Here is a 26,873-nt window from a genome sequence, read left to right as displayed (position 1 = left end):
GTTCGACCACTATAATTTTTTATTTTCTTCTGTCCGCGCATGTGCACGCTGCTTCATTTCTCGTCTACTTTTCATTCCGATTTACGAACTGCAACGCTGATCTCTTTTAGTTTGTGTGTTGCACAAGTTTGTTGCCGCACTTCCCTTTCAATTTCCAATTTCCAATTTCATTGCTTTTTGCTTTTCTTCTTGTTATTTGATGTTTTGAAGACACAAAAGGATTCCACTTGGCAGTGTCAATTTTTAGTCTTGTGCATAGATGTTATGGAGCATCTACCAACTATCGACTCGCGTGTAGAGACGCTCCGGCTGGCCTTTGGATCTTTTTTACGTCTCATTATTTATTCTGTCACTTACTACACGGGACGAGGCCTGTTTTTGCAGTATGTGCTACGTCGTAGAGGTTCTGTTTCACAGTCGAAGCAGTCAATGATTTCGTATGTGGCTTCCCAGGGACTAGAAATTGGTGTTTCAGTGATTATTTGCCCAGTGCGGTACCTTGCTGCGGTGACAACCCCACGTTTCCTTTTTGATTACACGCTCACTGGCTGGTCGGAGATTTTGCGAACGTTGGACCTCTTTTCTCCGGGACGCTTTGCATCGTACGCCGTTTATGCCTTCTCGTCTACATCGGAGTGGGATTTGGACTTTTTCGTGTGGCAAATGCCCTCAGTGGCGCTCACACTTGCAAAACTATGGTACCGTCGCCGCCACCTTGGGACCAAAAAGTGCTGCACCATACGTGTTTTACTAATGCTTCCCCTACAAATACTTTTGCGGGCGTACCTTTCTTCATTTTCCGTTATGATTCCTGAATGTGGCGAGGAACTATTGGAGGCTATCGTCTCTGCCGGGTTGGAGGCTGGCGTGTCGGCTTATATAATCCGCAACACTTCCCCTTTCGTAGAGGAGAATAATAAACTGCGCCTAGTCGGAACCTTAAAACACCACTCGATAGGTTCTCAGGCTGGAGAAAGGGAAGACGCAAATAAAAAGCAAGAATGAAAAAGGAAAAAAAAAATAGCTTTGACAGCACCATATCCATCAATCAGGTGTAACTGTTGGCACCAGAGGCAATGTGATTGTCGTGTGCGAAGTTGGCAGGGGTAAATTAATTGCCACGCTTTTTTTTTTTGAAGGTTGGTTTTGAACGAAGGAAAAAACATTTGTTTTGTGAGCCGCTCGCTATTTACTAATTCAACATAATTATTCCTCGTATCAGGAGGAGGAGAGGGGTCGCACTGTCATGGTAGTGAGGGTTTTATGTGATATCCTCCTGGTTAATTTCTTTCTTTTTATTATTTCCTCATTATTTTGTGGCGGGGGTTCCGCGTGCTCACTTACGTCGGTAACTAAATATTAAAGTCCGTACGTCTGCACGACCGCGTGCTGCCGAAAAGGACCACATAAATTGAAACAAAAGGTAAAATAATAAAACAAGGTGCACACAGTCCCTTACCATTTAGAGACCACCGAAGGGATAAAATAAAGGTTAGATCTATTTTTAAAGTGGAGGAAGGAAGTAGAAGGGGAAGAAAGAAAAAAACGATAAAAACAAAAAGAAGAGGCGAAAAGAGTCATTAATGCAAGGGGAAGAAAACTTGAAAGGGGCCACTAAGTGTTTGGCCGCGTCCCCCAGTGAGGAGACAGTGGATCCCTTAGCTCCACCTTCGCCTTCAAGCTCAACCACTTCGAATCGGATCCATTCAGTCAGTGAAGCGGAGAGGTTTTACCGTTCGGAGTGTGCGCGCATTGGAATAAATGTAAACAACGCGTTTGTAAAGCAATTACGAGCCGGGTCGACAGTTTTCAACTTTGATAACGGCTACTTGGGTGAACGCGGTATCATCCCTATTCTCACAACACTACAGCGCCTTTCTGTTGCGAGTTTGTCCATGAGAGGATGTAAGTTGACTGCTGAAGATATCGCTCAAATGTTGCAGTACCTTGGTTTTCACGAAACATTGCAAAAGATTGACCTACGTGACGTTCCATTGAGTGTGAGCAGTGGACGTAAGCTCTTCGCCCTCGCATTAAAAAACAATTGCTTGACGGAAATCCTATTGGACAAGGACACACCCAAGTACCTGTCTATACAACGGCAGTGCTTTTCCAATGCGAACATGAAGTTAGTGGCTTCCCGTTGTTTGGTTTGCAACAGGGCTGTCATCTATTCCCCTGACCAAAGGGTTGAAGGACAGATTCTCCTGGCGCTTTCGAAGGCACTCATGAATCGTGGAGAGAGTTACTGCGAGGTTGCGCTGGGAGTTTTGTTTCGGACCTTGCTCGTATGCTGTGATACGAACAATGGTGTGCTATTTATATGCTCTTATGAATGCAAGAATAAACTGAGCGATGATATCGTGATCATGATTGAGAGTGTGTTGAGCGAGCACCTCCACGGTGTTAAGGGCACTTGTCCTCGGAATACAACGTTGCAGCGCTGTCTGGTAGACAATGTCGCTAGACTGGAGAGAAAGCGCGTAAATTCAGAAAAATTGAACGCTGAGGGCAGTACGAAAGTGGTAAACCCGTTATCGTCTGCCTCATCGGGAGCCACACGGTGTTTCGACAGCTCGTCAGCTGACAGCAGTGACGCTGAGGAGATGCATAGGAAGAACCATGACGATGCGGATGCGTGTAGCGTATGTGGAAATCACACTCTATGTTTGTCCAATGGTGCGTATAGATTCTTATCTCAACTCCATGATGACGTAACGGTGGACTGTTATCTGCGACCGTCGGCGCTTCTTCACTTGTCAAGAGTAATGATAAAACACCAAAGGTTCAAACCTTGCTCTCAACTGTGCGTGCAGCATCTTGTACGATTTGGGTTGTATAGCTATGGCGGTGTGCAGGTTACGAACAGTATGACCGGCATAAGTCTTTTATCCTCGCTGGATATTCCGTTGACCCAGTTATCAAATGACGATTTTTCTATTATCAACTTCGCTTCTGCCTACATTGACGATGCGGCTGGGGAAGACACCTGTTGTGCACTTACTGTTGCGAGCGCGATGACGGATATCGAGGGTGTGGCTATTGATCCATATATGATCTATGCGGTTGGCCGTTTCTTAGCTAAGATACCTCCCACTTCTTTGGGAATGGAGTTGCGGCATGCGTGTGAAGTGGCACTGATGGTCGGTTGCCTTCCTGTGGAATCGGCACCGTTTAACCGTCGAAAAGAAAGACCCACACGAGACTTATATTATCTATGGGAAAAGTGGTGTAAGGTAGCTGACATGGAGACTTTGGTTCGAGCTGCATTTTCGCGACGACGTCAAGGGTTGTTTATTGTCGATGGTCCTCATTCGAACTTGTTTGACAACACACGGGCTGTTTTGTGGGCGTTTCGTAAGATGCGGCGATCAATACTTATCGTCATGCGCTTTTGCGTAGAGTGGCTCGCACTGCCGAACGGTGTGATACCAAATGAATCGCCCATGGGTCGTTCATTTCACACGACCCTTAAGGTCGTTGGGCAGACAAACATACACAACACCATCTATGTTATCTGCCAAAGCAACTTCGGGGAGAATGTGGGGAATCGTGGATTCTTTTACGTGCCCCGCAGTGTTTTTAACCTCTATGTATCCAGTGACGCGTGTATTTTTGTTGATTCCAATGTCTTTGCTTTGAGCAACGGTGAGAAGATTTCACTGCACGCCTCGCGGTACCTTCCGAAGAAAGTTATTGGCATAGTGGAGAACTGTCAAGTGCTCCATGAAGCTTTCAACTACATGAGCGATATTTGCCTGTCAACAGACGGTGGGGGGCTTGAAGGCTCGAGAGTTTTCTCGGAAGCTATTCGGTTTCCACCTGCGTTACTTTTCTTTGCATACCGCACGGGTGAGTGCCATATTTCGCAAAGTCAATGGAAACTTCTGCGAACGCTGCGACAGCTTTGTCTCACTGAAAGTACTCGCTCCCTTGTTCTCTTTTACCTGAGCGAGGTACTTGGTCCTAACGCAGTGGAGTGGGTTGCTCGGCTTCTACATGATTTGGTGAATCTTCCACCCTATCCAGCACGTCTACAGATGGGCAGTGGGACGGTGACTCGTGAACATGTCCGGGAACGCGGCGGTGATGTTGAGTGGAATCAGGTTATGGGGTTACTCTCAGAGTCTACAACTATGCTCACCTTGTCTTCGTCTCTTCCCGTAGATCGTGTGGAAAAAAAACGTTTGACTAAGCGTGTGTCCAGGCCGGCGAACCGCAAGAAAGATGCCCCTATCATAACACAAGATCCATTTCATGAGGATTTGTTGGGTATGTGGTCCTTTATGAGGAAAGAGGCAGAATCGCAAAGGAAGTCTGGGGGACGTTCTAAACCCAACGGAGGTCGGTTGGTGCTTCCCTTGTCAGCACAAATGGAAAAAGGGATTACTGCACGGGCGTTAGCACAGGAACCTGAGGTTGTTCCGCCATCACTCATCGGTGAAACATGGCATTCCATTTGTCTTTGCACAAAGGATGGAAATTTGACCGAATATGCTCTGTTTTTTATCAAAAATCACGTGTGTTGTTTCAACGTGGAGAATCGTTCCATGAATATTCCCTTACAACCCATGTCCAAGACGTTGGGGCTGAACAGTTTTCCTTTTATGGGTGGATTTGATTGTGCCTTCAATTCCCCAGTCAACCCACGAACTGCATATTTTTTTTGTGGTGAGGAGTGGTTGGAATGGGATAGCTACCGCCAGAGGTGTAGTGGTGGTTTATTCAAATTGAGGTGTCACAAACAGTTTCGATCGCTACCCGAAAAGTTTCTTTCAGGAATTAATGCCGCTGTTCCGGTGGCAAACACGCCGCTCGTGTTTTTCTTCTGTCAGCTTGAATACGTTGTGTTCAACATCACGGAAAGGTGCCTTGTTGGAGGACCGATGCGAGTTGGGGATCATGGGAAGGGTAACGCAGGTGAAACCATATTCGGACCGTCACTGTCGAAAGTGTTTCCTCACGGCCCAATGGCGACAATGCTGATGTGGGAGAAAAGTGGTGAAACGGAAGAGAGCCAAGAGCAAGAGGATAATAATAACAATAATTGGGCGAGCATGGGGAGTATTAGGTCTACAAGGGAAGAAAGTTTGGTGGGGACAACGGCAAAGATCAGTGCAAACAACAATAACGGTGACGGAAAGGGGAGCTCCATTACACATGAGAAGGAGATGGTGGTGATGCTTATTGGTCGCTGTGGACGTGTTGCAACCGTAAAAAACTTCATTTACTCCCATGACGCGAAGTGCGAGGTTCGGTTTGAGACCATTCCTTCTTCCGTTTTGTCGAGACTGCCGATGGCGTTTCGACAAAATACGATGACAGCACTTGGCAGTATATGTAGAACGGTGCTGGAAACAGAGTGCAGTGTTCACGATGTTATTTTATGTGATGCTCATCGAAGCGTTCACAGGGAGTGTACAGTTACAAGTACTCTTACTCAGAGTGCGGAGTGCGCAGAAGACCTTCTGTCAGTTGTGTTACCCCATAACTTTACCACGGTCGCACCGCTCCTGTGTGAAAGTGCGGTGTTTGTACAAACTGAGGAGAGTTTGTTGGGAGAACCTTCCCAGACTATCGAGGTTCGGTACGATCCTATGAATCCCTGCGCCTTCGGCGCGCTCGTGATTGTACTGAATCTGTCGTGCATAGAACCCCGAGTTCTTCAGGTCGCGCCCGTTGAAGTCCTTCTCGAGAGTAGTGACGACGGGATCGCGTATGTAAGACACGCACATTTCTTTATTACATCATCAATCACACCTGTTTGTTGGGGCGTATCGCATGTAGGGTGCGTTTGGCGTGTGCGCTTCGTCAGCAAACTGCCTGTTGGCACGGGCGTTGTGCGTCTTCTTCTGTACGAGGTAATGCACGTTGTTGGCACTATACCTGTCGATCCCACCGTTGCACTACCGCCATTGGAGTCTACGTTGGTGACAATCGATGCACCCTGTCTCCTTTCGCCAGCAAGGGATATATTAAACTGTTTGACGCCTGGTGCCGTTTTCACAACGTCGACAAGTGCAGGTTGGTTCGAGCGGCATTGCATACTTCCTCTTCTTCCAAATGGGGATTTCTGCCTGTTGTTCTGCGGCCCTCACTTTGTTGAATTAGATTGTTCCAATGGTGTTGTGGTTGGCCATCGTGCGGTACCAATAGCAGCCCATCCTGCATTTGATACACTGCCTGCACCATTCCTGAGAGGGGTTAACGCGGCATTTTATCCCAACGTAAGGACCCCCAACATCGTCGCGTTCATTAGCGGAAGTCATGTTATTTTATGGGACATTGAGAAGGGGGCATTCGCATCTGGGGGTGGTGGTGTTCAAAGCGCTGCGACGATGTTTAAAGATTTGCCATGGAAGATGGAGGAAGTGGAGAATATTGTCCAGATATGGAGCCAACCGGAGGAGGTCTTTGTTATCAAGTCCCCTCATGTTCTTCGCTGGAACATCGTAACATCGGAACTTGTGGAGGGACCAATGAGGTTGAGCAACTCAACCTATTTCCGTCATCCTGCTTTTGAAGGTAAAAAGATTCTCTGCGCCGCTTCGTTCCCGAAATATCCAACCCGTTTTTATACATTTTGTGAGGACCTTGTGGCAGCGCTTGACGTGGAGACACAAGGGATAACTAACCTAACGGAGGCTAAGCCTGTCTCTCAATCAGAAGTATTTTTCCCCGTTACGTGGTATTTGAGATGGGGAATAAGGCGGCACGACTGTGTCATCAATCTTGACTTTAAAAATTACCAAAAGCTGTTGGTTGGGGTGACTATGCAGAGCTCAGAACCATGCAACGATAACTGGGTGGTGGAGTGCAGCGATGATGGTGTTCTATGGCAAACGGTGGGAAGACATCATCAAATAACTAGTCGGTGTCGGACAATTTGGGGGAGTGAGAGGGTTGGACACCATTCACGGAGGTTCTGGCGTTTCAGTTTGGAATGTGAGGAGGTGGACAGTCGGCACGAATATCCCGTATTGTATTTCCATATGTTGCTTCTTACAGTTTCTTCGGTTTCTTCCAGAGTTTTGCCGGTAAGAGTTGCTTGCAGCGGTACATTGAATGGACCCATGTCTTCGCTATTCGTTGATGATAAGGTCACAGTGGCGTTCGAAAACCCTGTCGACGAGAGCGGGGCTACTAAGGTTGTCAGACAGCACCTCATAGTAGACTATGGGGAAAGGGAACCGTCTGACGTCATGGAGTTTTCATGTATTTGTGTTGGAAAACCGCGACCTGTGACGTGGATCATATCCTGCAGTTCAAATGGTGAACAGTGGGAGGTATGCGGCACGTGGCATAGTCATGACCACTATTTCAGAGCTGCATGGCATCCCAGGGGACCCCGTCGATTCTGGAGCGTAGAACTGGAGGCACGGGAACAAAGTACGATATACGAAAACTTAACTTTCTTCGAGTATACGGGTCCGTCCGTTTATTTGGAGGACTCTTTGTATCTAAGCTGTTTATTGGATCCCTTCGTACTGTGTGAAGTGGGGTCCTCCGGTGATACTGTGGCAAACGTGGTTGTGCCGGCAGAAGTTGGGTCGTCAATAGTTCTTGACAGCAAGCAAGACGCCACGCAAGTTGTTGGTGTCTGCATGATATGCCATGAAAACAAAAGTCCCTACACTGCGTTCGTGGTTGAGTGTAGCTCCGATGCGGTAGAGTGGCGAGGTGTTGGGGTAACGTTTAATCTTCGGGGTAACTTAGCGCAGGCAGCATGGGATGTAAGCGATTGTTGTCAGTATTGGCGACTTCGGGTCACACAGCGTGTGGGAACTTCGCCGCTAAGAATATGTAGCATACGATTCGACACCCCAAAACCAACCCTTTACCACCATGTGGACTCAAAGGGAGATATCGTAGCCGGCTCAAGTGGAAAGGACCTGAACCTGAGGGGAAATTGTACCGAGGTAGTTGCTGTTGAGGCGGAGTTGCCGCCACTTTCTTCATTTGTAGTTGAAAAGCGTTCTGTTGATGGTTCCTCGTGGCAAGCGGTTGCTACGCTGAGGAACGATGACAGTGCAGATTCTCGGAAGGTGCGCCAAGGGTGGAAACCACGAGGAATGTCGTCGCACTGGCGGCTTCGACCCGTTCTTGCAGAAGATAATCTGGAGGAAACGTGTTTCAGTTCTAAATCAGGGCCTTTTATAAGTTGGAAAAAGGAGTGCGATATCCAAGCTGAATGGTATTCTTTTATCGGTAAAGCATTCGTTCGCTACGACTTCTCCAAGGCGCCCGATGTGAAAATGGCAGTAGAAAAATTCGATGAAGTGCGGTTGCCGATATTTTTATCTGATAACAATGCAAAAACTGTTGTATTGCGTTCGCGTGGGATGGAAACGGAGGCCTCTGTTTCGTGGTTTTTTGACAGCGATACATCTCCACATTTCAAGCAGGTGTTTGTCAACGGCCGTGTTGAAACCAATCCCGACGCAGAGGCGGAATTAGAAAAATTAGCAGCATTGGAGGTGACTTCCGCTTCTTCTCCACGAGCTCCCAAGAAAACCGGGAAGAAAATCAGTAAGGCTTCAACTGCTCAACAGGAGGAGATCGTTAAAGCTATAGAGATGGAAGAAGAGGTGTTGGTTATAGTTGTTGAGACAAGTAACAATGGAGTAGATTACGTTCCCGTGGCGGAGAGACCCTTCTCGCCTAAAGGAAACTCATTGTCCTTTTTTGTAGACACTCCAACATCATACTGGCGAGTGAGATTCAAGGGGATCCCCAAAGCGTCATTTCTTGAGCTTTTTGAAGTGTTTTGGTCACTCGAGAAAGGCGCAAGGACAAAATTATCATCCCTTTTGCGGTGTCCACTCAGTGACAGCATGTACGAGACGTGGAAAAATGCTGCCTATAGCCATGAAGACGAATTTTGTCAACAGTGCCGTGCAGGCTACGATCAAGCAAGGAGCGTTGTTAGTGGCCTCCGTGAACCTGAGGACATTGAGCACCATGGGCGTATCGCCCAATACTTCATGCGGTTTAAATCAGAATATATTGCGTTTCAGAGTAAAGTGTTTAGGAATGCGTCCAAGGCAAAGAACCTTCCGGACAACAAGTACATATCCACGGAAAGGCGCTCCGGAAACGATTTCATGTATTTACTGCATGCGGTAGCAGAAAGGTACTCCTGTGGCGTGGATAAGCTGAACATGTTAATTGCTAATCCAATGTTGGTGTCTCGTGATTTTTCCATCGAAAAGGAAAGCGTTTCGTGGTTTTATCCAAAGATTGTGGAGGGTGGTACGCTAGCAGAGAGCTTTTACGGATTCCATAATGCTCGTGCTTTCGTAATCATTTTGTGGAGCATGTCTCTGCACGTACAGAGAAACACGGACTTGCTGGTTACAAAAAAAATCAATGCATTAAATGAGCACGTTGCGTCGGTGATGGTATTAGTGGAAATCAAGGAAATCAACTGGCTGGCCATTGAACACTTCCCTAGACTACCTCTACTCTATCATGTTGGGTTCTCCGGTCAACCGGTACTCATTGCGTTTACACTCAATACGCTAGTGTTCACGCCGAGGTACCGACTGACGTTTCCTGGGTGCTCTCCATTACCCCTCAACCACCAAATGCAGCTGTTTCCTGGCGTGAATTTTATCCGCCGCACCTCCCTCGCAACTTGCCCATGTCCCATTTTCGACAAACTGCTACTGCTGTACACCCTGCAGTTTTTGGAAAATACGAAAACGGAAATAATTCTTTCTGCGCCAACGATGGATAGCCCTAATGCAACCGTTCGGTTCACGTTACCAGGGAATGATATCAACTTTGGCTTACGAGGTTTGGTGATTGGATATATGGTGTTTGAGATTGAGCTTTGTATGAAAGCTACGAATGTTGATCCATCGGAAATGGCATTGCCAGTAACGGAGCATAAGAGAATAAACTTTGTATCGTATGACACGCAATTTGATAGTGGTGAGGGGACGGAACCCATTATTGAATTGACATTGGCCGGCAGCATTGGTTACCCTGATGAACAGATTTTGATCTCGGGAATGTCACCCAGTGCGCGATATGATATCGGGGATGTCTTTCCTGATGCCTTTATCAGTGATTTAAGCATTAACTTTAACGCCGTGCTAGGACACCAGCCACAGTCTTTCCTACAACCGACTGTTAACTTGAGTGGTACATTGGTGGTGCCAGCCTGCGGTAGTTTTGTTTGTCGCCTTCAGCGTGTTGCACTAAACCGGAATTTTGAGTCGCTATCCATGGAAGTGTCTGAAATGCCGCTTGCAAGTCTTGTTACACTGAGCGACAAACTTGTTGGGTCATTGCAAAAAGGTGTTGATGTGAGCTGGATGGAAGGTATTCCCATGTACTTCTCTCTTGAGCTCCAGTTGGAGTATGTTGAGCGTCGGCTGACAGGACGGGGTACCTTCACGTTGGATGGAATCGAAGGGGACGTCTTAGTCACTTTATCAACTCAAGGTTTTGGTGCTACGGGTAATTTCAATACAGTGCGCATTGGTGCTGTTTGCTTGCAGGGAAAAGATGAAAGACATCAAGTCCTTGTAAATGTGGCTTCCTTAGCTAACGGGCACTTGAGTGTGCGGTTGGATGGCTACAGTTATTTGTTCGCACCACGCCCGTATCCAACGAGAGTGGAGATATCGCAGAGGGGCGTGGTGTGTATCTCAACAGGGGTCTTTTATGATGTTTGCATTGAGGAAGATTCTATTTTCCCGTCAAAAAAATACGCCAACGTTCTTCTATCGAAAGATCTCTTTTCCAAATGTCTTGAAGAGGAGTTGCGTGAGATACCGTTGATCACGGCACTCTTGGCGAAAGGCGTGGAGTTCTCTTTTGTGGTAGATGATGTGTTTGCACCCCAGTGCATGCTAGAGCGGCAACTTGTGTTTATTACCGTGAGGGGAGTGCTGATGGGGTGTTACTTCGATGTTACGGTTCCCGTAACACAACCTGATAACACCGTGGAGGAGGCGAAGAAAATAAGCAAGGAACTTCTACCGCGGGTTATAGAGCAATGTGACATGCCGCTATGGGCACTTTACCACATGTTCGTTGGTTGCGTTAAAAGGTGCGGGTCTGCGGCTTCAGGTGGGGAGGGCGGTGATGCTGATGATAACAACAGTGACGGCACGAATTTGTCTGTGGAGGGAAGCGCTTCTCGTCCCCAGCGGGGTGACGCATCCAGAAAGCAGTGTGATGGTGTGTTTCTTTCTCGGTGGATCCAGCAAGAGCGCGGCGTATTCGAGGAGGGGTTATAGAGCTGACAAATACCTCATTTCTTTGTTCTTGTGATGTGCCACAGAGTTTTTTGTGTCCGCGGGTAGGTCTAAATTCTTATTCGTGTTTGGTTTCTGTCGGCATCACGTGGTGGAAATGGTTTGTGTCTTTGTGGGCACTCAATATTATTGTTTGGTGCTGTTTATGTACAAAAGACATACACGGGGCGCATCCCCTTAATTCCTTGTTTGATAGTGGTGCTTGTGGCCACTCACATGTTTTTTTAAATTTTTCGCTTCCATAAGTGTGTGTGGGAAGTGACATACTGGTGGCTTTCTTCCTCCTCCTCGCATCCTCTTTGTAATAATGAGTGAACATGTGACACTAAACAGTGTCTTCGTTGTCGTATAATCCATTTTTTTTGTTTCCTCTACCCTATTTTGTTTCTTTTTCACGTTGTGAGGGGGGGGGCGTGGTTGACATACGGAACAAAAAAAGAACAGTTTATAGAAGAAGGAGAATATCATACCAGAAAGAAACCAACAACACACATATACATATATTTCGCTGTACTGTAATTATGGAGTCGTCTGTTGCTTCACTGATGGAGCATCTCAATGCTGTCGAAACTCGCCGGCGTGTGGTGATGATGAAACGGAAGGAAGTCGAAACACGACTGTCGTTTGTCACAGAGGAGCACCAACAGCTGGAACAGCAGCGGGTGTTGAGTGAGGCACGTGAGGTTGAACTGAAAAAGGAACTCGATCATCTATTGGAAGAGCAGCGTCAAGCTCAGTTGCAACTAATGTCTGGTGCGGACACTATTCGTCAAAGTGAGGTGGAAGAGACTTTGCTTACTGAGCATGTACAGAAACAGGTGAGTAAATCGGAAACCCTAGTTGCCGAGTGGGCGTGCCACTTGCAGGAGTTAGATAACTTACAAAAATCGTGGGAGAGCGATAATGCCGCAACTTCCCTTCAGATACGCATTGATGCTCTTAAGGAGGATATCGTAAAACTTCACAGCGAGAAAGAGAGACTCGAGAAGGATGTTAAGAAAGCCCTCGAAGCCAGCATGATCCGGGGTGCAGGGGCGCTGAACCCCGCCGTTGTGGTCCCCGGGTCACCAACAGAAAGATGCGAGGAGGAGGAGGAATACGCTGCCGCAGTTGCACAACTAAGAGAGCAACTTGAATTGGAGCAACGCGATTTGGAGGAACTGGGGGCACAAAACGCCCGCCAAATAGCCGTTCTCGACCGTGAGGTAGCAGATCTTGTGGGACGTTCCACTGAGCTGGAGCAGTGGCTGACTGATACCATCGGTGCAAGGGATCAAACACTTTCCAGCATTGAGTTATTGCCAACGTGTCTCAAGAACAAACTGTGTGTGTCGTGTAGCAGCAATTCTTGAGTAACTCAATGCTTTATAACAATTGTACTTCCATTTCCTCCTGATTTTGCCCGCCAGGACAAAGAGGATATTAAATGGAGTGAGGATATTTTTGCAACACTGGCTCCTTTATTATTCAGTACATCCGACATTTGCGTGTCATTACAGAACACAAGCGCTTCTATCCGAAGGAGAAATGCCTGCAGCATTCTGATCTTTTTTTTTTTTGGAAAGTGAAGCTGCACATCACATTATAATGACCTTTTTCTCTTAACTGGTCGCAAAAAATTGTTGACTTGTTTACTCTGGTTTCCGGAAAATACTTTTGTGTTTTATCGTCTTTTTTAAATTTGATTTTATGTTTTTTTCTTCTCTACCGTATTTCGTGTGTTGGTGTTTCATTATTTTTTAATTTTTTTGTATTTATTGTTTGATCTCCTATTCGAACGTTACAGTTACTAATGTTTTTGAAGCATTTTTGACTGTGTGAAGATCGAACACTTTCTTCTGCACAGCGTGAAGAAGACTCACAGATGTGATTTACAGCACAAACAGATGTGATGATGAGAACAAGGAGAAAGAATAGTACAGGGGACATCGTATTCTCAAAGGTAGTCCCGCTTAATTGTGTATCTGTTTTACTGTTTGTTTGTGTCTCTCTGTCTTTGTGCGTGTGCGTGTGTGTGTGCTTGTGTCTGTGAGGAGCACCAAGGTAACAACAAAAAAGAAGAAAAAAGAAAGAGGAATAAGGGTAATCTATTTGATAATGCTTAAGGGGATCCGTAGCCGTGCGAAACGTGATAATGAGCCGCGTGTACTGATAGTGGGCCTTGACAATGCTGGAAAGACTACCGTACTGAATGCATTGGGAGAAGACGAGGTGCCTGTGGAGGGAAAAGTTTCCCACGCCGCACCTGAGGGACCAACGCAAGGGTTTAATATCAAAACACTCACACGTGGGAATAAACGGGCTAAGTTATGTGATCTCGGTGGCCAGCGGGCGCTGCGAGACTATTGGCAGGATTACTACAGCAACACGGACTGCATTATGTACGTGGTGGATTCTTCTGACCACCGCCGACTCGAAGAATCTCACGCTGCATTTGTGGATGTTCTAAAGGGCATTGAAGGTGCTCCGGTTTTGGTGTTTGCGAATAAACAAGATCTTGCAACCGCAAAAGATGCTCAGGCGATCGCAGAATGCCTTCATTTGCATGACTTCCGAGACCGCAAGTGGCACATCCAAGGCTGTAGCGCCAAAACGGGAGCAGGACTGGAGGAAGGCGTGACATGGATACTTAGCACTTGTGCCCCGTAATGGGAAGCTGATGTCTGTAAGGCGCTGAAAGCAAATAATTTCCTGGGGGAAGACTTCAATAGACACGCTCATGCCTCACTCACATATGATATTCATATATGTTTACGTTTATCTCCATGTCATATATAACATTGATGTCACTGCCACTACCTTCCCTCTTTTGGTTCCTCTGGTTGAGCGATTGCATTGCAAAAGCGTAACCGATAATGGGGACACTTTGGTTGTGTGAGCGTGTGTGACTCTTCTTATTGATATTAATAATATTGTTTCTTTTGTTAGGAAGGATGGGTGAATTAATTGTCATTTGAGCTTAGATGCGGTCGGAAAGACATGAATAGAGAAAAGAGGGGGAATTAAATACGTTTTTACGGAGCGTATTATTGTGGTCGGAACAGAAGGGACGTGCAAAGGTGTGTGTGAAAGAGGGACGAAGGTACCGTTTGAAGTTAGAATGAGCGAGAGGGGAGCGAAATGAAGTGCTTGTGAAGTCTACTCCTTCCCTTTTACTTTTTCATTAATTTTTTTTTGACGCTTTTGCCGTTGTAAGGGAAACAATCATTTTGTGGTGGCACCATTTGAATTTTTTTTGTTTGTGCTCTGGCTTTATATTTTTACGTGGAGGACAATGTGGGGGGCCCCTAGAAAAATGAATAAAGAGAAATTGAGTCCGGATAGGAGGTGTGAAGATGGACAAGTCGGAGGAAGAAATGAAACAAAAAAAATAATGCAAAGGTGTGTGTGGGCCATGTCTCCAAGCCACATTAATTGTCCATTTTTTTAAAAAATGTGCCGCTTACAAATTTGTACGTGGAAAAAGAAAAGCAAACACGCAAATGGCGGGGGGGGGGGTGAAGAGAAGATAAAATATTTACTGTACGGTCACTTTTTCGTTTAAATATCTCCCTCGGCATATTGTGTGTGAGACACTTGGCTTTCTTCACACTACACCTTCTGTCGCTACCATGAGTCATTCATAAATTGACCATATTTTTGAGTCATTTTTTTTTTGGGGGGGGGCACAGTGGTGTTTGTTAAGAAAGTTTTTTTGCGGCATAATTGTGGGTGTTTTCTTCTCCCCTATTTCTTTTGAGCACGTTAAACTCATCCACCTTCCCTTTCCCCTTTCCCCCTCCCTCTTTCTGGTTGCCCTTGCTCTGTGTGTTGAATGGTCCGCTGCTTGTTTGAGTACTCGCCACACTTTTATTTTCATTCTTCTCCCCTACTGACTGCTTTTTTTTTTAAAGTTGTTCGCTTCAATTCTTCATCACCTGAGGAGGGGGAAAAAAAAAAAGACTGGATTAAACCCCCTAGATTATTCTCCCGTTAGAGGTAAAAGCGAGTTCCGTTTGTGGTTCCTTTCTTTTTTTTTTCTTTCCACCCCTGAACCGCTCATTGCGGCAGTACCTCTTCAACGATGACGGAGGTTCCGGGGATACCAGTCACTATTACCTGCGGGATATGTTTTGGAATTCTTCACGATCCCGTCACGCTCAGCTGCAAACATAGCTTTTGCGCATCTTGTGTGCTAGGGAGGTTGGAATGCTTGGAAGGTAGAGATTTCATTTGCCTTCTTTGTAGCACCAAACAGGAGCACATTAACAATGAAACATTACCGAAATTAGTGGACAATGAACTTAGGGTTTACGTTAAGGCGAGAGTTGAGGGCCTCGCCCAGCAACCGGTTTGCCAATGGTGCCAAGAGGTTGCTGCTGCGATACAATGTGATGAATGTGCAGGCGCTTATTGCATGGATTGCAACACTGCTGTGCACAAAAACGCTACGAAGCGCCACCATACATTTTTCCCACTTGATGACGCTCAAGAAACACGAAAGCTTTATAGATGCTGCGGGGTTCAAGGCCATGAGGAGTATCGACTAGAGTTTTACTGCAAGGTTTGTGAAAGTCTTTGCTGCGCATATTGTTTGCTCACCGGCCCTCATAACGGTCATGAAAGCATTAGCGTACCAGAGGCGGCTGCCATTTTTAGGAATAGAGCTCCCGGTGAGATTACCCTCATGACAGACAAGAAGGAGAGATTAGAAAAGAAGGTGAATCAGTTAAATGTCGTGACGACAAGATACTTTGACTCCTTAGAGGAGGTTAAGAAATCAATAAAAGAACGCTTTAGCCAACTACAGATGATGGTGTCACAACGTGAAAAGGAGCTTCTTGAAGCCCTCGGGTCGTTGTGCGATACCGGCCATGCCTCCTTAAATCAATGTAGGGGAAGGGTGTTGGCAAAAGCAAATGCTATTAATGAGTCGGTTGTTCTACTGCAACACATGAAACGCGGTTGTTCAGATTATAAGATATTAGAGAATCGATCATATCTTTCGTACCACCTCAGTGAAGAAACTCCGGATGTAGAAGGGCTTGGTTTTAAGTTTTTTGAGGTTGGTGATTTTGGTTTACCTCAATTTAAATTATTTCTAGATTTGAGGTCGGAAGAACATTCCAAAAACGGCATTAGAAGGGACACAAACCTCAGGAGATGTATTCCACATTCACAAGTGGATGACGATTCCCGACCACAATCGGGAAAAGTGTTGAATGTTTGCGCACAAGACGGTAGCATGATACCACTGCGAACAGGTAGACGCTTCACATTAACGGAGCGTGAAGGCATTGACTTGAAGGTGTTGAACAGTGTCGTTCATGTAACTGCTCAGCCCAATGAAGCCGACAGTTTAAAGCAAATTGGTATCCGTACTGAACAAACTGTGGAGGAAATTGCGCGCTTGTTTCCTGAGGAACGTGGTCGTGTGACGTGGCGTGTCCAGCTCGGAAAGGGGTTTGACAAATCATTTGTCGGTGTGGTTGAAAGGACAGACACTTCCCTTGTTCCAGGAGGGTTCTACTGGAAACCCACAAAACTCGGTGTTGTTGATGGAGGCATTGGTAGAATTGGTCAATCCTTCAAGGAATTACCTGTGTGTTGTATCGGTGACGTTTTGACCTTCACATATAGCGTAGATGAAGGTTCACTCGGCATTAATGTAAATGGAAAATACTACGGAAATCTGGTTACTAGCCTTCATCCGCGAATATCTCCCTGTTTCATCCTCTACCCCAAGGAATCCTTGATTGTGTCGTGCTGAGTAGTTATTTAAATAAAGTCCTTTGTAACGTTCTTCCACATAAATTAAAACAAGAAAAAAACTGTAAACTTGTTTATGCGAAGGGGTTGTGTTGATTAGATTTTTTTTTTGTTACTGGGAATAATGTTGCCGAAACGCAGGAACAGGATCGTGGAATAATGGGTGATGCGAAACGATGGCAGGTACTCGTGAGTGTTTCTTCCATGTTGTGTGGGTTTGTCTCTTTATATTCGTATGTGCGTGTCATGCAACTTTACTTTCATGCTTTTCATTTTTTTGTTTATTATTTTCACCTTCTCTGCGTCGGATTTCTTTTCCGTTGTTTTTAACTAGATAAAAATCTTTTACGTAGCACATATTCATACATACACACACACACACATATATATATATATATATAATGTGTGTGTGTGTGTGCGTACGTTTGTGCTTCGTTTTGCTGTTTGAATGCCTCTACTTGGCTCACTGTACATGTTTTTTTTTTTGTGCAGTCACTTCTTTTTTTTTTTTCTTTCGACATTTTCCTACACCCCCTTCTTGGCGCCTTGAGGAACGCGTTTGGCCGCTTGTGTAGCCCGAAGCAACTTTTTTTTTCTTTTTGTTCAATTCCTCTTTAACCTCTAATTCTGGGTTGTAATTTCACCGCTTATGGGATTTTTAAAAAATAAAGACCCACTCTTTCATAATAAATACTGCTGACTTCATTTTTTTTTTAAAAAAATGATTATTTACCGCCTTATTAGTGCCCCATGACAATAACAATGAGGTACCGTCAGTTTTTCTCTTGGTGTTTAACTTTGCTCTTACGTGTGGAAAAAACGTCGGGGAATCTTCCGGTTAATTCACAGCGTAAAAAAAAAAAAGGAGAGAGAAGACGCTGAGAGGCGAAGAGGCGGCGCTTCATTTCTCTTTCCTTTTTTTCTTCACTTTTCGCTTTCTTTTCCGTTTCTGTTTCAATTTTTTTCTTTTTGTTGTGCGTGTCTAAAAAATAGAGTTATTTCATATGTTGCATTGTTTTGAGACGAAGATAGAGTGGACTCGATAAAAAAGCGGAAGGGGGGAGGAGAAGAGGGGAAAATGAATAAGAGAGGTGCGGGATTAACGAGTAGAAACACGAAGGATGTGATTAGTTCTGCTAGCAAAAAAATTAGTTCTCCCCATTCTTTGTGCTGTCATTCAGTTGTTGTTTTCACGCCTTTTTAATACTTTTTTCGCTTTCTCGTGTGAAGAATAATTCACATAAAGTTTAGCATCATTTACAAAAATGTCGCTGTCATGCTTTTTGGACAGGAGTCTTCAGGGGAAAAGACCGTCACACATCGTGTGTCTCACCGTCGGCGCTATCTTTGCAACCAAAGTCCTAATTTATGTGGCACGTGACGGCAGCATCATTAAGCGGTTACATGCCGCAAAGTGGCGCGTTGTGAGGTTTTTTGCAGAGCCCATTATAAAGAAGGAAGTAAAGAAAAGTGCCGAAGGCATAAAGATGCCGTCAAAACCTGGAGAATTTAAAGCCAAACGGCTACCGAAGGAGGGGTTTTCAGATGAGGAGGTGATCAACCTGGTTAGTGAGTTTCACCAAAATCTCGATAAAACCTTTGAGGATGGCACTCTAAGCGGCGCAGTGTATCATGGAGAGCATTCCCATACTAAATTGTTGAACCGTGTTGTTAAGATGTTTGCGTGGAGCAACCCGCTGCATTCTGATGTTTTTGGCGCTGTGCGTAAAATGGAGGCTGAGGTGGTGTCGATGGTCGTTCACATGTTCAACGGCCACCTACTTCCCGACGCATGTGGTACCGTTACATCGGGGGGTACGGAAAGTATTGTTATGGCTCTAAAGGCATATCGTGATTGGGGACGGGCTCGCCGGGGGATCGAGCGACCTTCTGTTATTGTCGGCATCACAGCACACCCAGCATTTGATAAGGGTGCGGAATATTTTGGCATTAATCTTGTAAAGATACCTGTCGATCCGATCACGAAGCAGGTTGACGCGAAAGAAATGGAGAAGTACATCAGATATGACACAGTCGCTATTGTAGGATCGGCACCAACATTTCCTCACGGTGTCATTGATCCCATAGAGGAGTTGTCAGAGATTGCATGCCGGCACAACGTTGGTCTTCATGTTGACTGTTGTTTGGGTGGTTTCATTGTGCCATTCATGGCGAAGGCGGGGTTACCGGCACCGGTTGTGGACTTCCGCCTCCCCGGGGTTACTTCCATCAGTTGTGATACACACAAGTATGGTTTTGCTCCCAAAGGTACATCGACTGTTCTCTACAGAACACAGGAGTTGCGGTCCCACCAGTTCTGTTGCGTAGCGGACTGGCCTGGTGGCATGTACTGTTCCCCAGCAGTTTGTGGTTCAAAGAATGGAAGCGTTATTGCTGGCGCCTGGGCATCAATGGTACGACTCGGAGAGGAGGGTTATGTGGACTGCTGCCGGAAAATTGTACAAACGAGGATTAGGATCACGGATGCGTTATCCAAACTGCCTTACATACACATTATTGGGAAACCAACTGCTTGTGTTTTTGCCTTTGGAAGTAACATAATTGACATTTTCGTTTTAAACGAAGAGTTGCGTAGCCGAGGTTGGGTTCTGAACTGCTTGCAATTTCCATCTGGTCTCCAATTTTCTGTCACGCTACTGCAGACGGTTGGGGAAGTTGCTGATCGCTTTATAGAGGACGTTACGGAGATTGGTGGCAGAATGTTTGCGGAATATGAGGATGCAACGAAGAATGGCCGACGCCACGGTGCTGTCAACGCTAAATCAACTATTTACGGATCACAGCAGAAGGTAAGCGACAGAACTATAATAAAGGATGTGTTAAAAGAATTTCTCAACAAGTACTACAGCACCGAACATTAGAAAAAGTTGGTTATGCCGAGATGCGCTTTTTAAATTGGTGTTTCCCAAGGGTTTTTTTATATAATTTCTTAAAGATACCTAACCATTTTACCTTCCTCGGAGGAAACAGCCGTACACCCATTCACTCGGTCTCATCACTGTGAGTGTGAAATGGGAATAAGATAGTGCTGCCTGAGGAATAATGTCACCTTCCGTTTTTACTGGTGGAGACAGAACAACACCCTTGTGCGGCTATAATTTGGTGATATCGTTGAGTTTGTCAGAACGAGGGCGCATTCGTATGCGTATTCTCTTTTATCGTTGAGAGTACAGGGTATACATTTATATTGGTCGAAACACTTTTTGCCCTGAGGTCTACATAAGCTGGTTATTGCCATAACTTCCCCCCCCCTCACGCCGACGAATTGTATTGGTCGCTCCGTTAATTGTTTTTTGCTTGTTACTTCGTATTCTACACGTGTGAGTTATTCTCAAGTCTATGTGTATGTGTGTCTTTTTATTTACCCTTTATTTGCATTGTTAATGAACTGATGAGGGGGGTTAGGGTTAGGGTTGGGTTTAGACTCGCGGCGATGGGTTTTGAATTTAAGTTGCACCAGCCACCATGTGATATTGCATTTCTTTCCGTTGTGGATGGGCCTGCGCTTTACAGCTCTGAGGAAGGAACTCAGACGTCAATGAAAGAATCAATGATACGACAAATCGGCTGGCAGGAACTTGACCTCCCTCTGGAATGGTTTTTCTCAAAAAGGGCATATCACTTGGTGAGGCGAGTTAGTCGTACGATGCAGTGCACCATTCAGTACCTTTCGTACCGCCAGCAAATGCTGGAAACTGAGGCAAAAAGAGCTGAAGAAAAACTTCGTGACATGCGTGAGGAAAGTGATCGGGTGTTTGCAGAACTGGCGGAACTGCGAGAGATTGTTTCCATGAGCGGCGTGAAACGACAAGACCCTTCCCCAACTAATCGTAAGGTCGCGCACGAACGCTGGAGGGGTCATTCTCGAATAACGGAGCAGCTACACACTTGTTTATATTGTGGCAACAACTATCCCTCTAACTCATCCTTAAATTCTCACATGATAAAACGTCACCGTAGGGTCCAACACTATCCATTAACAGAAGAAACCACCGCATCACCACCAGAATCATCAGCTGCAATTGAGGCGTCAAATGACCCACTGATGGCGGAGGTGTCACAAATTAAGCACGATTTGGCGTTTTTGCGTGAGTTCGTGACAAACGAGCAACGTTGCAATAAACAAAACAAGAATGACAATGCCATGTTAGCTTCCACTGGTAATGCAGCGTTACCTGTGGCAAGTCAGCCATGTTCACCTCCCCCTGACGATATCAACACTTCCCTGCAAAGAAAGCAGGTGGAGCAGGAAATGATAATTAAAAAGTTTCAGGAGGAGCTACATGCGACACAGTTGCGCGTGGCGCAGTTGGAGGCTTCGATTAGGCAACGAAACGTAGGTAGCTGCAACTTCCATCGACACTGTGATGTTGTAAACACCTCGACTGCTGAGCCGAAGGTACTTAATTGTGTATCATTTGCATCGCCAGCAGAAGTGTATAGTCTTCCCAGTGTCAAGGTACTTTGGAATAATGCGAGTGGCAGCACTACACCAGATCCATACCATAGCTCTTTACGGCAGAGAAGTTGTGATACTGGTAACCTGAAAGTAGAGCAACTGACACTAAGTGGAAACGATGATGCATCATCTGCTTTCGACACCTCAGTGATGCTCTTGGGAAACAAGGATACAAGTGCGCTGTATCAACAAGGTGATTCACTAGACAATAGCCTTGAACCCACGCAAGGACCAAATTTACGACCTCTTCATTTCTCAGGGGCAGTTGGAATCTCTGAAAGGGTTGATGTAAACGGCCGTCCTGGACATCAAGCCATAGTGTTCAATGATGAAACGTTTATGGGATTTGGCAGCAGATCTTGCCACAGCGCCGCATTCTCTCACGATAGCGCTATTCTGCCACCGAGCGCCTCTCACACACAATTCGATGTATGTGGTGCCGTACAGTCTCGCGATTATTCTCGTACTTTTCCCAACGATCAGCCCACCACTGCGCCGTCGGGGAGCGGATGTACGCTTGTGTCAGTTGCACCTGGGGAAACCTCGATTAAATCGTCAGTAGGAGTGAATAGTTACTTCGAGTCGGAGAGGCCGAAAGAATCCTCAACCACTACGAAGGCAACTTCCGTTTCGTCAACTCATGTCTCTAAAACGGACTCGGGCGGAAGCGGCGGAAATTTTTCTGGCTCCTCCGTTTTGTCAATGAGGGGATATGGCGCACCTGGGATTCATGGTAATTATTTGTAAAAAGTTTGTACATCTTTAGATGGATCCCTCACTGCACACGCCCAGACCGTAAATATCTTTTTCTTTCCCGTTTGTGGGACCTGTGGGACAGTTGTTATCTGGGTTCTACCACTTTTCGTTAACCTCATGTTTGGGTCAAGGTTTTCTTTCCTCACTACACATAAATGCGTTGATGCGTTGTTTGTAATTTTTTACCGCTAAGGTCGGGGCGGCTCGACACTCAAAGGAATAGTGATAGCATGCTGTCAGACTTGTAAAGTACGAAAACAATGGATATATCGAGATGAAGAGGTAAAGAGGTGTTTCCTTTTCGTTCATTTATGCGTTTTTTTTTAAAAAATCAAGTGTTAATCAATCCTTTACGTTGGGGTGCTCGTGAGGGCTTTTTGTTTTCTTTACCGTTAATTGGAGGTGAATTGTGAACGTATTTTTATATCCATATGCAATTTTTTTTTGTTTCGTTGCCTTTCACAAACCTTTCCCTCTTATTGTGGGGTACTTGTACTTGTGGTTCTTTTTCTTGCGTTTGTTCCTGCGATTCACATGCTTCTTCCAAACATCATTTTCGCGATATTTTACATGTTTTTCGACCCTTTTCCATCCGTTTTTCGAGGTGCCTCCTTCCTTTTTCCTCACCCTTTTTTCTTCGCGCCATGAGTGGGCACACTAACGGAAAGAGTGGAAGGGAATTAAAGTCCTGTTCATTGTATTATACTGCGTGTAAGGGACACTGAACAAATGTTAAAAACTCCGTCCTGTAGACACTCAACACCAACAAGGGATTTGTTCCCCCAGCTGTTACTCGAGGTTGAGTGTAATAAATAATAATAATAATAGCAGTTGTATCATGCAGCGCTAATCTTGGTGTTACTTATAATGGTTTTTTAAAAATTGCTTCGTCTTATTGAACTATCTGTATGTTTCAACCGTGAGTGAATGCGTGAAAACACAAAAGTCGATCAATTAGCGTTTAGATGGTTCAGATATCAATAGTCATTCTGCCGTGTGTGTGTGCACGTTTTTTTTTGTGTTCGTTTAGTGTGTCACAAGCGTACTGCACAATCGCAGGCCTGTCCACGTGAGTGCCGTATGCCTTTTCCTCCATGTCTTGCACGTGCAGCTATGTGATTTCACTTAACAGAGAGATACGAACCATCTTTCAGTGAATATTTGATTCTATACTACCTAATTCCCTCCCTCTATTTTGTATTTGTTCATTATGTAGCAACTGTAGTATATCGAAAGAGTGTTCCCTTGATAGAGGGTACGTCGGTTTGTGGGGTTAGATGTTGCTTTTTTTAATTCTTGTTCTATTGTAGTTGTGCTGTATATCTGACATATTTACCGAGTATGAGCGATGAAATGATGATACAAGGAACATTCCACACATTGTTCTTCATCTTTTATTCTTTTCCGTTTTACATCTCTTGTCCTATGTGTAAGTTCAATTATTTATTAGTATCTTTCTTACATTACTGCTGTTTTGGTGCCAACTACCACAACCAGAAGGACCTTTTACCGCAAGTTACGGCATGACGCTGCTTCACATGTTGGGGGCTCGTGCGGCACCTATGTTACAAGCGAGACGGGGACATGATAGCGTCCGTGGATTATTCGCGCGCCGTTGTTTTCGAAAAGGGGATTTGTTGCTCTCTGTTCCCTCTCGTAACTGTTATTTCCCTCATGCGTCTCGTGTCCCTCGCACTTTACGCCGCTGGAACCGGTCCACACTTTTCCCCGAGGCAACGATGTGGCTGTGGCGACTGTCGCCCGATTTTCCTCAAGACCGCGTTTCACTTACCGCGTCCGTGTCAACAGACGAAAATGAAGTTGTAACCCTAACACTCTCCCCCGTGGAGGCGTCGCTTGCCGTGTCCATTGCGCTTCGGTACTTTTGGCAGAGCGTCATTAAACTCAAAACTCGTGTCGGTGTTGGAAATCCTTCTTTAGGACCTGTAAAAGATCGCAAGGCGGATTTATACGTAAGCTCCCTTCCTTTAACTGAGTATTTTTCTTATGGTTTGGAGGCACCATACTTTTCGGAAGGTGGGTGTGGGTCAAATGTGCACTCCACCATCGAGCAGATCGCGTGGAATCTGCGAGATTGCATATTATTACATGCCCCTCAGGAGGAGTACAGATTTTACGATGCCCATCCGTCCGAATTGGACAGTGCCATTCTTACTTCCATCTACGTTGTGCGTGCTCGTGTGCTTAAATTGAAGGTGATACGGACGGATGACGTTAGGACAGATACGGTAACGTCAGCCATCGTACCAATTGTTGACATGTTAAATCACAGTGCCTCATCACCTGCATGTGCTGCTTGTGTGTCGCTTCCAACTGCTACAGTTGTTGTACGGGCTGCAAGGGATATTAATGTGGGCGAGGAACTCACACTTGACTATGGAGAACACAAAGGCAAGAGAATGTTTCCTCGTAGCCACCGTAATTCTTTCACAAATGCCAATGAACTCACCGATGAAGAAGAGGATGAGGATTATATGTGTGAATCGCGTTATTTGTTTTCTCGCGAAGTTGCAGGAGGTGAGCACGACCACTTCGAATGATATCGAATGATTTTCTCCTCATTTTCCCGCGTGCAGTGATGCCTGACACTACATGTGTGAAGCGGCGGTGTACTAGTGGATGCAGTTGTCCTGCGTGTACTTATGCGACAAAAAAAACCAATTTCTTGCCATTAATTGGGGACGGTCGGTTTTTCTGGTCAGTGCTCCAACACAGTTCTCTATTTTTTCATCATTATCCCTTTATTCCTTATACTTTTTTTTTTTTTGGTGTACCTGTAGGTGTACTGATCATTGGACTCTGCGGTGTGCACGTCATTTTCTTTTTCAAACTTGCTTTTTATGGTCACATCCTTGCTGTCCCCCTCTTTTTTCTCCACATATTTTGATCTTTCTTGTGTCCGGGACCGCCATTTGTGAATTAATCGGACGAACAATGAATGAACGGATGAATATAGCCGTGCAATAAAGGAAAAATATTGTGCGGTAGTATAAGGGAAGAAACATTAACACATAGGAGGAGGACACAACTTCCCGCTGCCATGTGGTCCAAGGTGTTTACACCATTGCTTACCCACAGACTCACACCAGCAGAAAAGTTTCCGCAACTGCAACTACGTGTGGGACAGCAGCGACGAGTCACGTGTGGCCGACAACTTTCCATTCCGCTGAGCTCCTTCGATTCTCATAGTCTTGACTTTGCTCGACGTGAGATAGAACCAGGAAGTGTTGTGGAGTTAAGAGATGCGGATCACCGGAAGCTGCTAGCGCTGGCATTTTATGAACCAGCGCTGCTGCGTGTTGATATTTTTCACCATACACCTAAAGTAGTGACGGACCTACCAAGGATTAGTGAGGATTTTTTCGTTAATCGCGTTAAAGAAGCGTGGGGGCGACGACAATCTGTTTTCCGTCATGTAAGGACCGGCAGCACCAATGCCTACCGCGTCGTGAATGGTTATGCAGATGGTGTTCCCTCCCTTTACGTTGATCTCTTTTCTTCCAGCTTTGCGCGAGTGGTTGCAACATCTGCGGGTGCAGAACGGATTGTTCCTGCGGTAACCGAATTGCTGCGGCAGCACGGAGTCGAAGAGGTACTATTGGATACTCCACACCTAAAGGATCACGAAAAGCTAACTCTTATTACTCCAACCATAACTCTACCCGAAACATACATGGAAAATGGCGCGAGTAACATGTGGTTGCCAAGAGATGAATATCCCACCACATCAAGTAATCGTTGGCTTATCAACACAGCCCATCGTCGAATACGTGCCGTACTTAGGGATTTATGCCATGGTAAGCGCGTTTTGTGTGTTAACGATCGTGGTGGAGCTGCTGCACTTCAAGCAGTAATGACGGCGAAAAGTGTTGTTTTCGCGGAATCAGATGAGTCACTCCTTAACCGAGTGCGTGAAAACCTGGTAGCAAACCATGCAAGTGCTGTTTTCAACACTTGTGAAACGACAAATTCACCTATCGAAGAACTAAGCATGCGTCAGCAGGATGTTGTTTTTCTGGAGCACCGTTTCGACACACTGTCTTCACCTGAGCAGTGGCAAAACTTGTTGAAGGTCATGTTGTTTCGAGGTGTTTGTGGCAAAGGTTCTATTGTAGTCGTAGCGCAGGAAGTGGCATTGCTTGGAATGCATGATTATGTGGCATCCGGAGGTGGTGTGGCTGCTTCTGTTGTTCGTGCCACACGGAGTGAAATGTTCAATGTTTTTAACAGAGTAACCGCTGAGCATGGTTTAAGAGCGCGACTCCTTCGCTTCTTTGGGCCATCCATTGATTACCCAACGCTACCAGCAGTGGAGGCTGGCTGCTACTCTTACGCTTTCTTGCTAGAACTAGCATCGTAGGAACACTTTCACTCCGCCTCCCTATAACCTTTCGACACTTCTCACTTATTTTCTTTTTTTAAAAGAAGGGAGAGAAAGTGAGCTTACTGTGGGATAAATGAGGCATTACTTCCTCGTCTTTTTTTTTTTCCACCCTTTCTACCTCTACCAACACTTTTCATCACATTTTTTTTTTACTCAACGTGTTAAGTTTCTTCGTGAAAACATTATTTCTCTGCCTCACCGACGAGCTTTTGAG

The 26,873-nt window shown here is 45.5% G+C and overlaps 10 protein-coding genes across 10 annotated transcripts; 9 read left to right on the top strand and 1 right to left on the bottom strand.

The window, feature by feature from the left end:
- Window positions 1–39: 39 nt before the first annotated feature.
- TbgDal_VI3450 (hypothetical protein, conserved) lies at window positions 40–1,005 on the top strand (the record flags this gene model as incomplete). Its single annotated transcript, XM_011775850.1, has 1 exon — window positions 40–1,005. One exon carries the CDS (start codon window positions 40–42, stop codon window positions 1,003–1,005), a length of 966 nt encoding a protein of 321 aa, XP_011774152.1.
- Window positions 1,006–1,583: 578 nt separating this feature from the next.
- TbgDal_VI3440 (hypothetical protein, conserved) lies at window positions 1,584–11,252 on the top strand (the record flags this gene model as incomplete). Its single annotated transcript, XM_011775849.1, has 1 exon — window positions 1,584–11,252. The coding sequence occupies one exon, from the start codon at window positions 1,584–1,586 to the stop codon at window positions 11,250–11,252; it is 9,669 nt and encodes a 3,222-aa protein (XP_011774151.1).
- A 195-nt stretch (window positions 11,253–11,447) lies between these two features.
- TbgDal_VI3430 (hypothetical protein, unlikely) lies at window positions 11,448–11,738 on the bottom strand (the record flags this gene model as incomplete). The annotated part of the gene is made up of 1 exon (XM_011775848.1): window positions 11,448–11,738. One exon carries the CDS (start codon window positions 11,736–11,738, stop codon window positions 11,448–11,450), a length of 291 nt encoding a protein of 96 aa, XP_011774150.1.
- Window positions 11,739–11,791: 53 nt separating this feature from the next.
- On the top strand, window positions 11,792–12,622 carry TbgDal_VI3420 (hypothetical protein, conserved; the record flags this gene model as incomplete). Its single annotated transcript, XM_011775847.1, has 1 exon — window positions 11,792–12,622. One exon carries the CDS (start codon window positions 11,792–11,794, stop codon window positions 12,620–12,622), a length of 831 nt encoding a protein of 276 aa, XP_011774149.1.
- A 745-nt stretch (window positions 12,623–13,367) lies between these two features.
- TbgDal_VI3410 (ADP-ribosylation factor, putative) lies at window positions 13,368–13,919 on the top strand (the record flags this gene model as incomplete). Its single annotated transcript, XM_011775846.1, has 1 exon — window positions 13,368–13,919. One exon carries the CDS (start codon window positions 13,368–13,370, stop codon window positions 13,917–13,919), a length of 552 nt encoding a protein of 183 aa, XP_011774148.1.
- A 1,414-nt stretch (window positions 13,920–15,333) lies between these two features.
- On the top strand, window positions 15,334–17,019 carry TbgDal_VI3400 (hypothetical protein, conserved; the record flags this gene model as incomplete). Its single annotated transcript, XM_011775845.1, has 1 exon — window positions 15,334–17,019. One exon carries the CDS (start codon window positions 15,334–15,336, stop codon window positions 17,017–17,019), a length of 1,686 nt encoding a protein of 561 aa, XP_011774147.1.
- A 1,264-nt stretch (window positions 17,020–18,283) lies between these two features.
- TbgDal_VI3390 (sphingosine phosphate lyase-like protein,putative) lies at window positions 18,284–19,900 on the top strand (the record flags this gene model as incomplete). Its single annotated transcript, XM_011775844.1, has 1 exon — window positions 18,284–19,900. One exon carries the CDS (start codon window positions 18,284–18,286, stop codon window positions 19,898–19,900), a length of 1,617 nt encoding a protein of 538 aa, XP_011774146.1.
- Window positions 19,901–20,430: 530 nt separating this feature from the next.
- Window positions 20,431–22,245, top strand: TbgDal_VI3380 (zinc finger protein, putative; the record flags this gene model as incomplete). The annotated part of the gene is made up of 1 exon (XM_011775843.1): window positions 20,431–22,245. The coding sequence occupies one exon, from the start codon at window positions 20,431–20,433 to the stop codon at window positions 22,243–22,245; it is 1,815 nt and encodes a 604-aa protein (XP_011774145.1).
- Window positions 22,246–23,777: 1,532 nt separating this feature from the next.
- On the top strand, window positions 23,778–24,815 carry TbgDal_VI3370 (hypothetical protein, conserved; the record flags this gene model as incomplete). The annotated part of the gene is made up of 1 exon (XM_011775842.1): window positions 23,778–24,815. One exon carries the CDS (start codon window positions 23,778–23,780, stop codon window positions 24,813–24,815), a length of 1,038 nt encoding a protein of 345 aa, XP_011774144.1.
- Window positions 24,816–25,315: 500 nt separating this feature from the next.
- TbgDal_VI3360 (hypothetical protein, conserved) lies at window positions 25,316–26,635 on the top strand (the record flags this gene model as incomplete). The annotated part of the gene is made up of 1 exon (XM_011775841.1): window positions 25,316–26,635. The coding sequence occupies one exon, from the start codon at window positions 25,316–25,318 to the stop codon at window positions 26,633–26,635; it is 1,320 nt and encodes a 439-aa protein (XP_011774143.1).
- Window positions 26,636–26,873: the final 238 nt, after the last annotated feature.

This window comes from Trypanosoma brucei, chromosome 6, assembly GCF_000210295.1.
Source record: "Trypanosoma brucei gambiense DAL972 chromosome 6, complete sequence".
Taxonomy (NCBI): domain Eukaryota; phylum Euglenozoa; class Kinetoplastea; order Trypanosomatida; family Trypanosomatidae; genus Trypanosoma; species Trypanosoma brucei.
The sequence above is the reverse complement of the archived record's forward strand: the minus strand, read 5'-3'. Positions and strand labels throughout refer to the sequence as shown.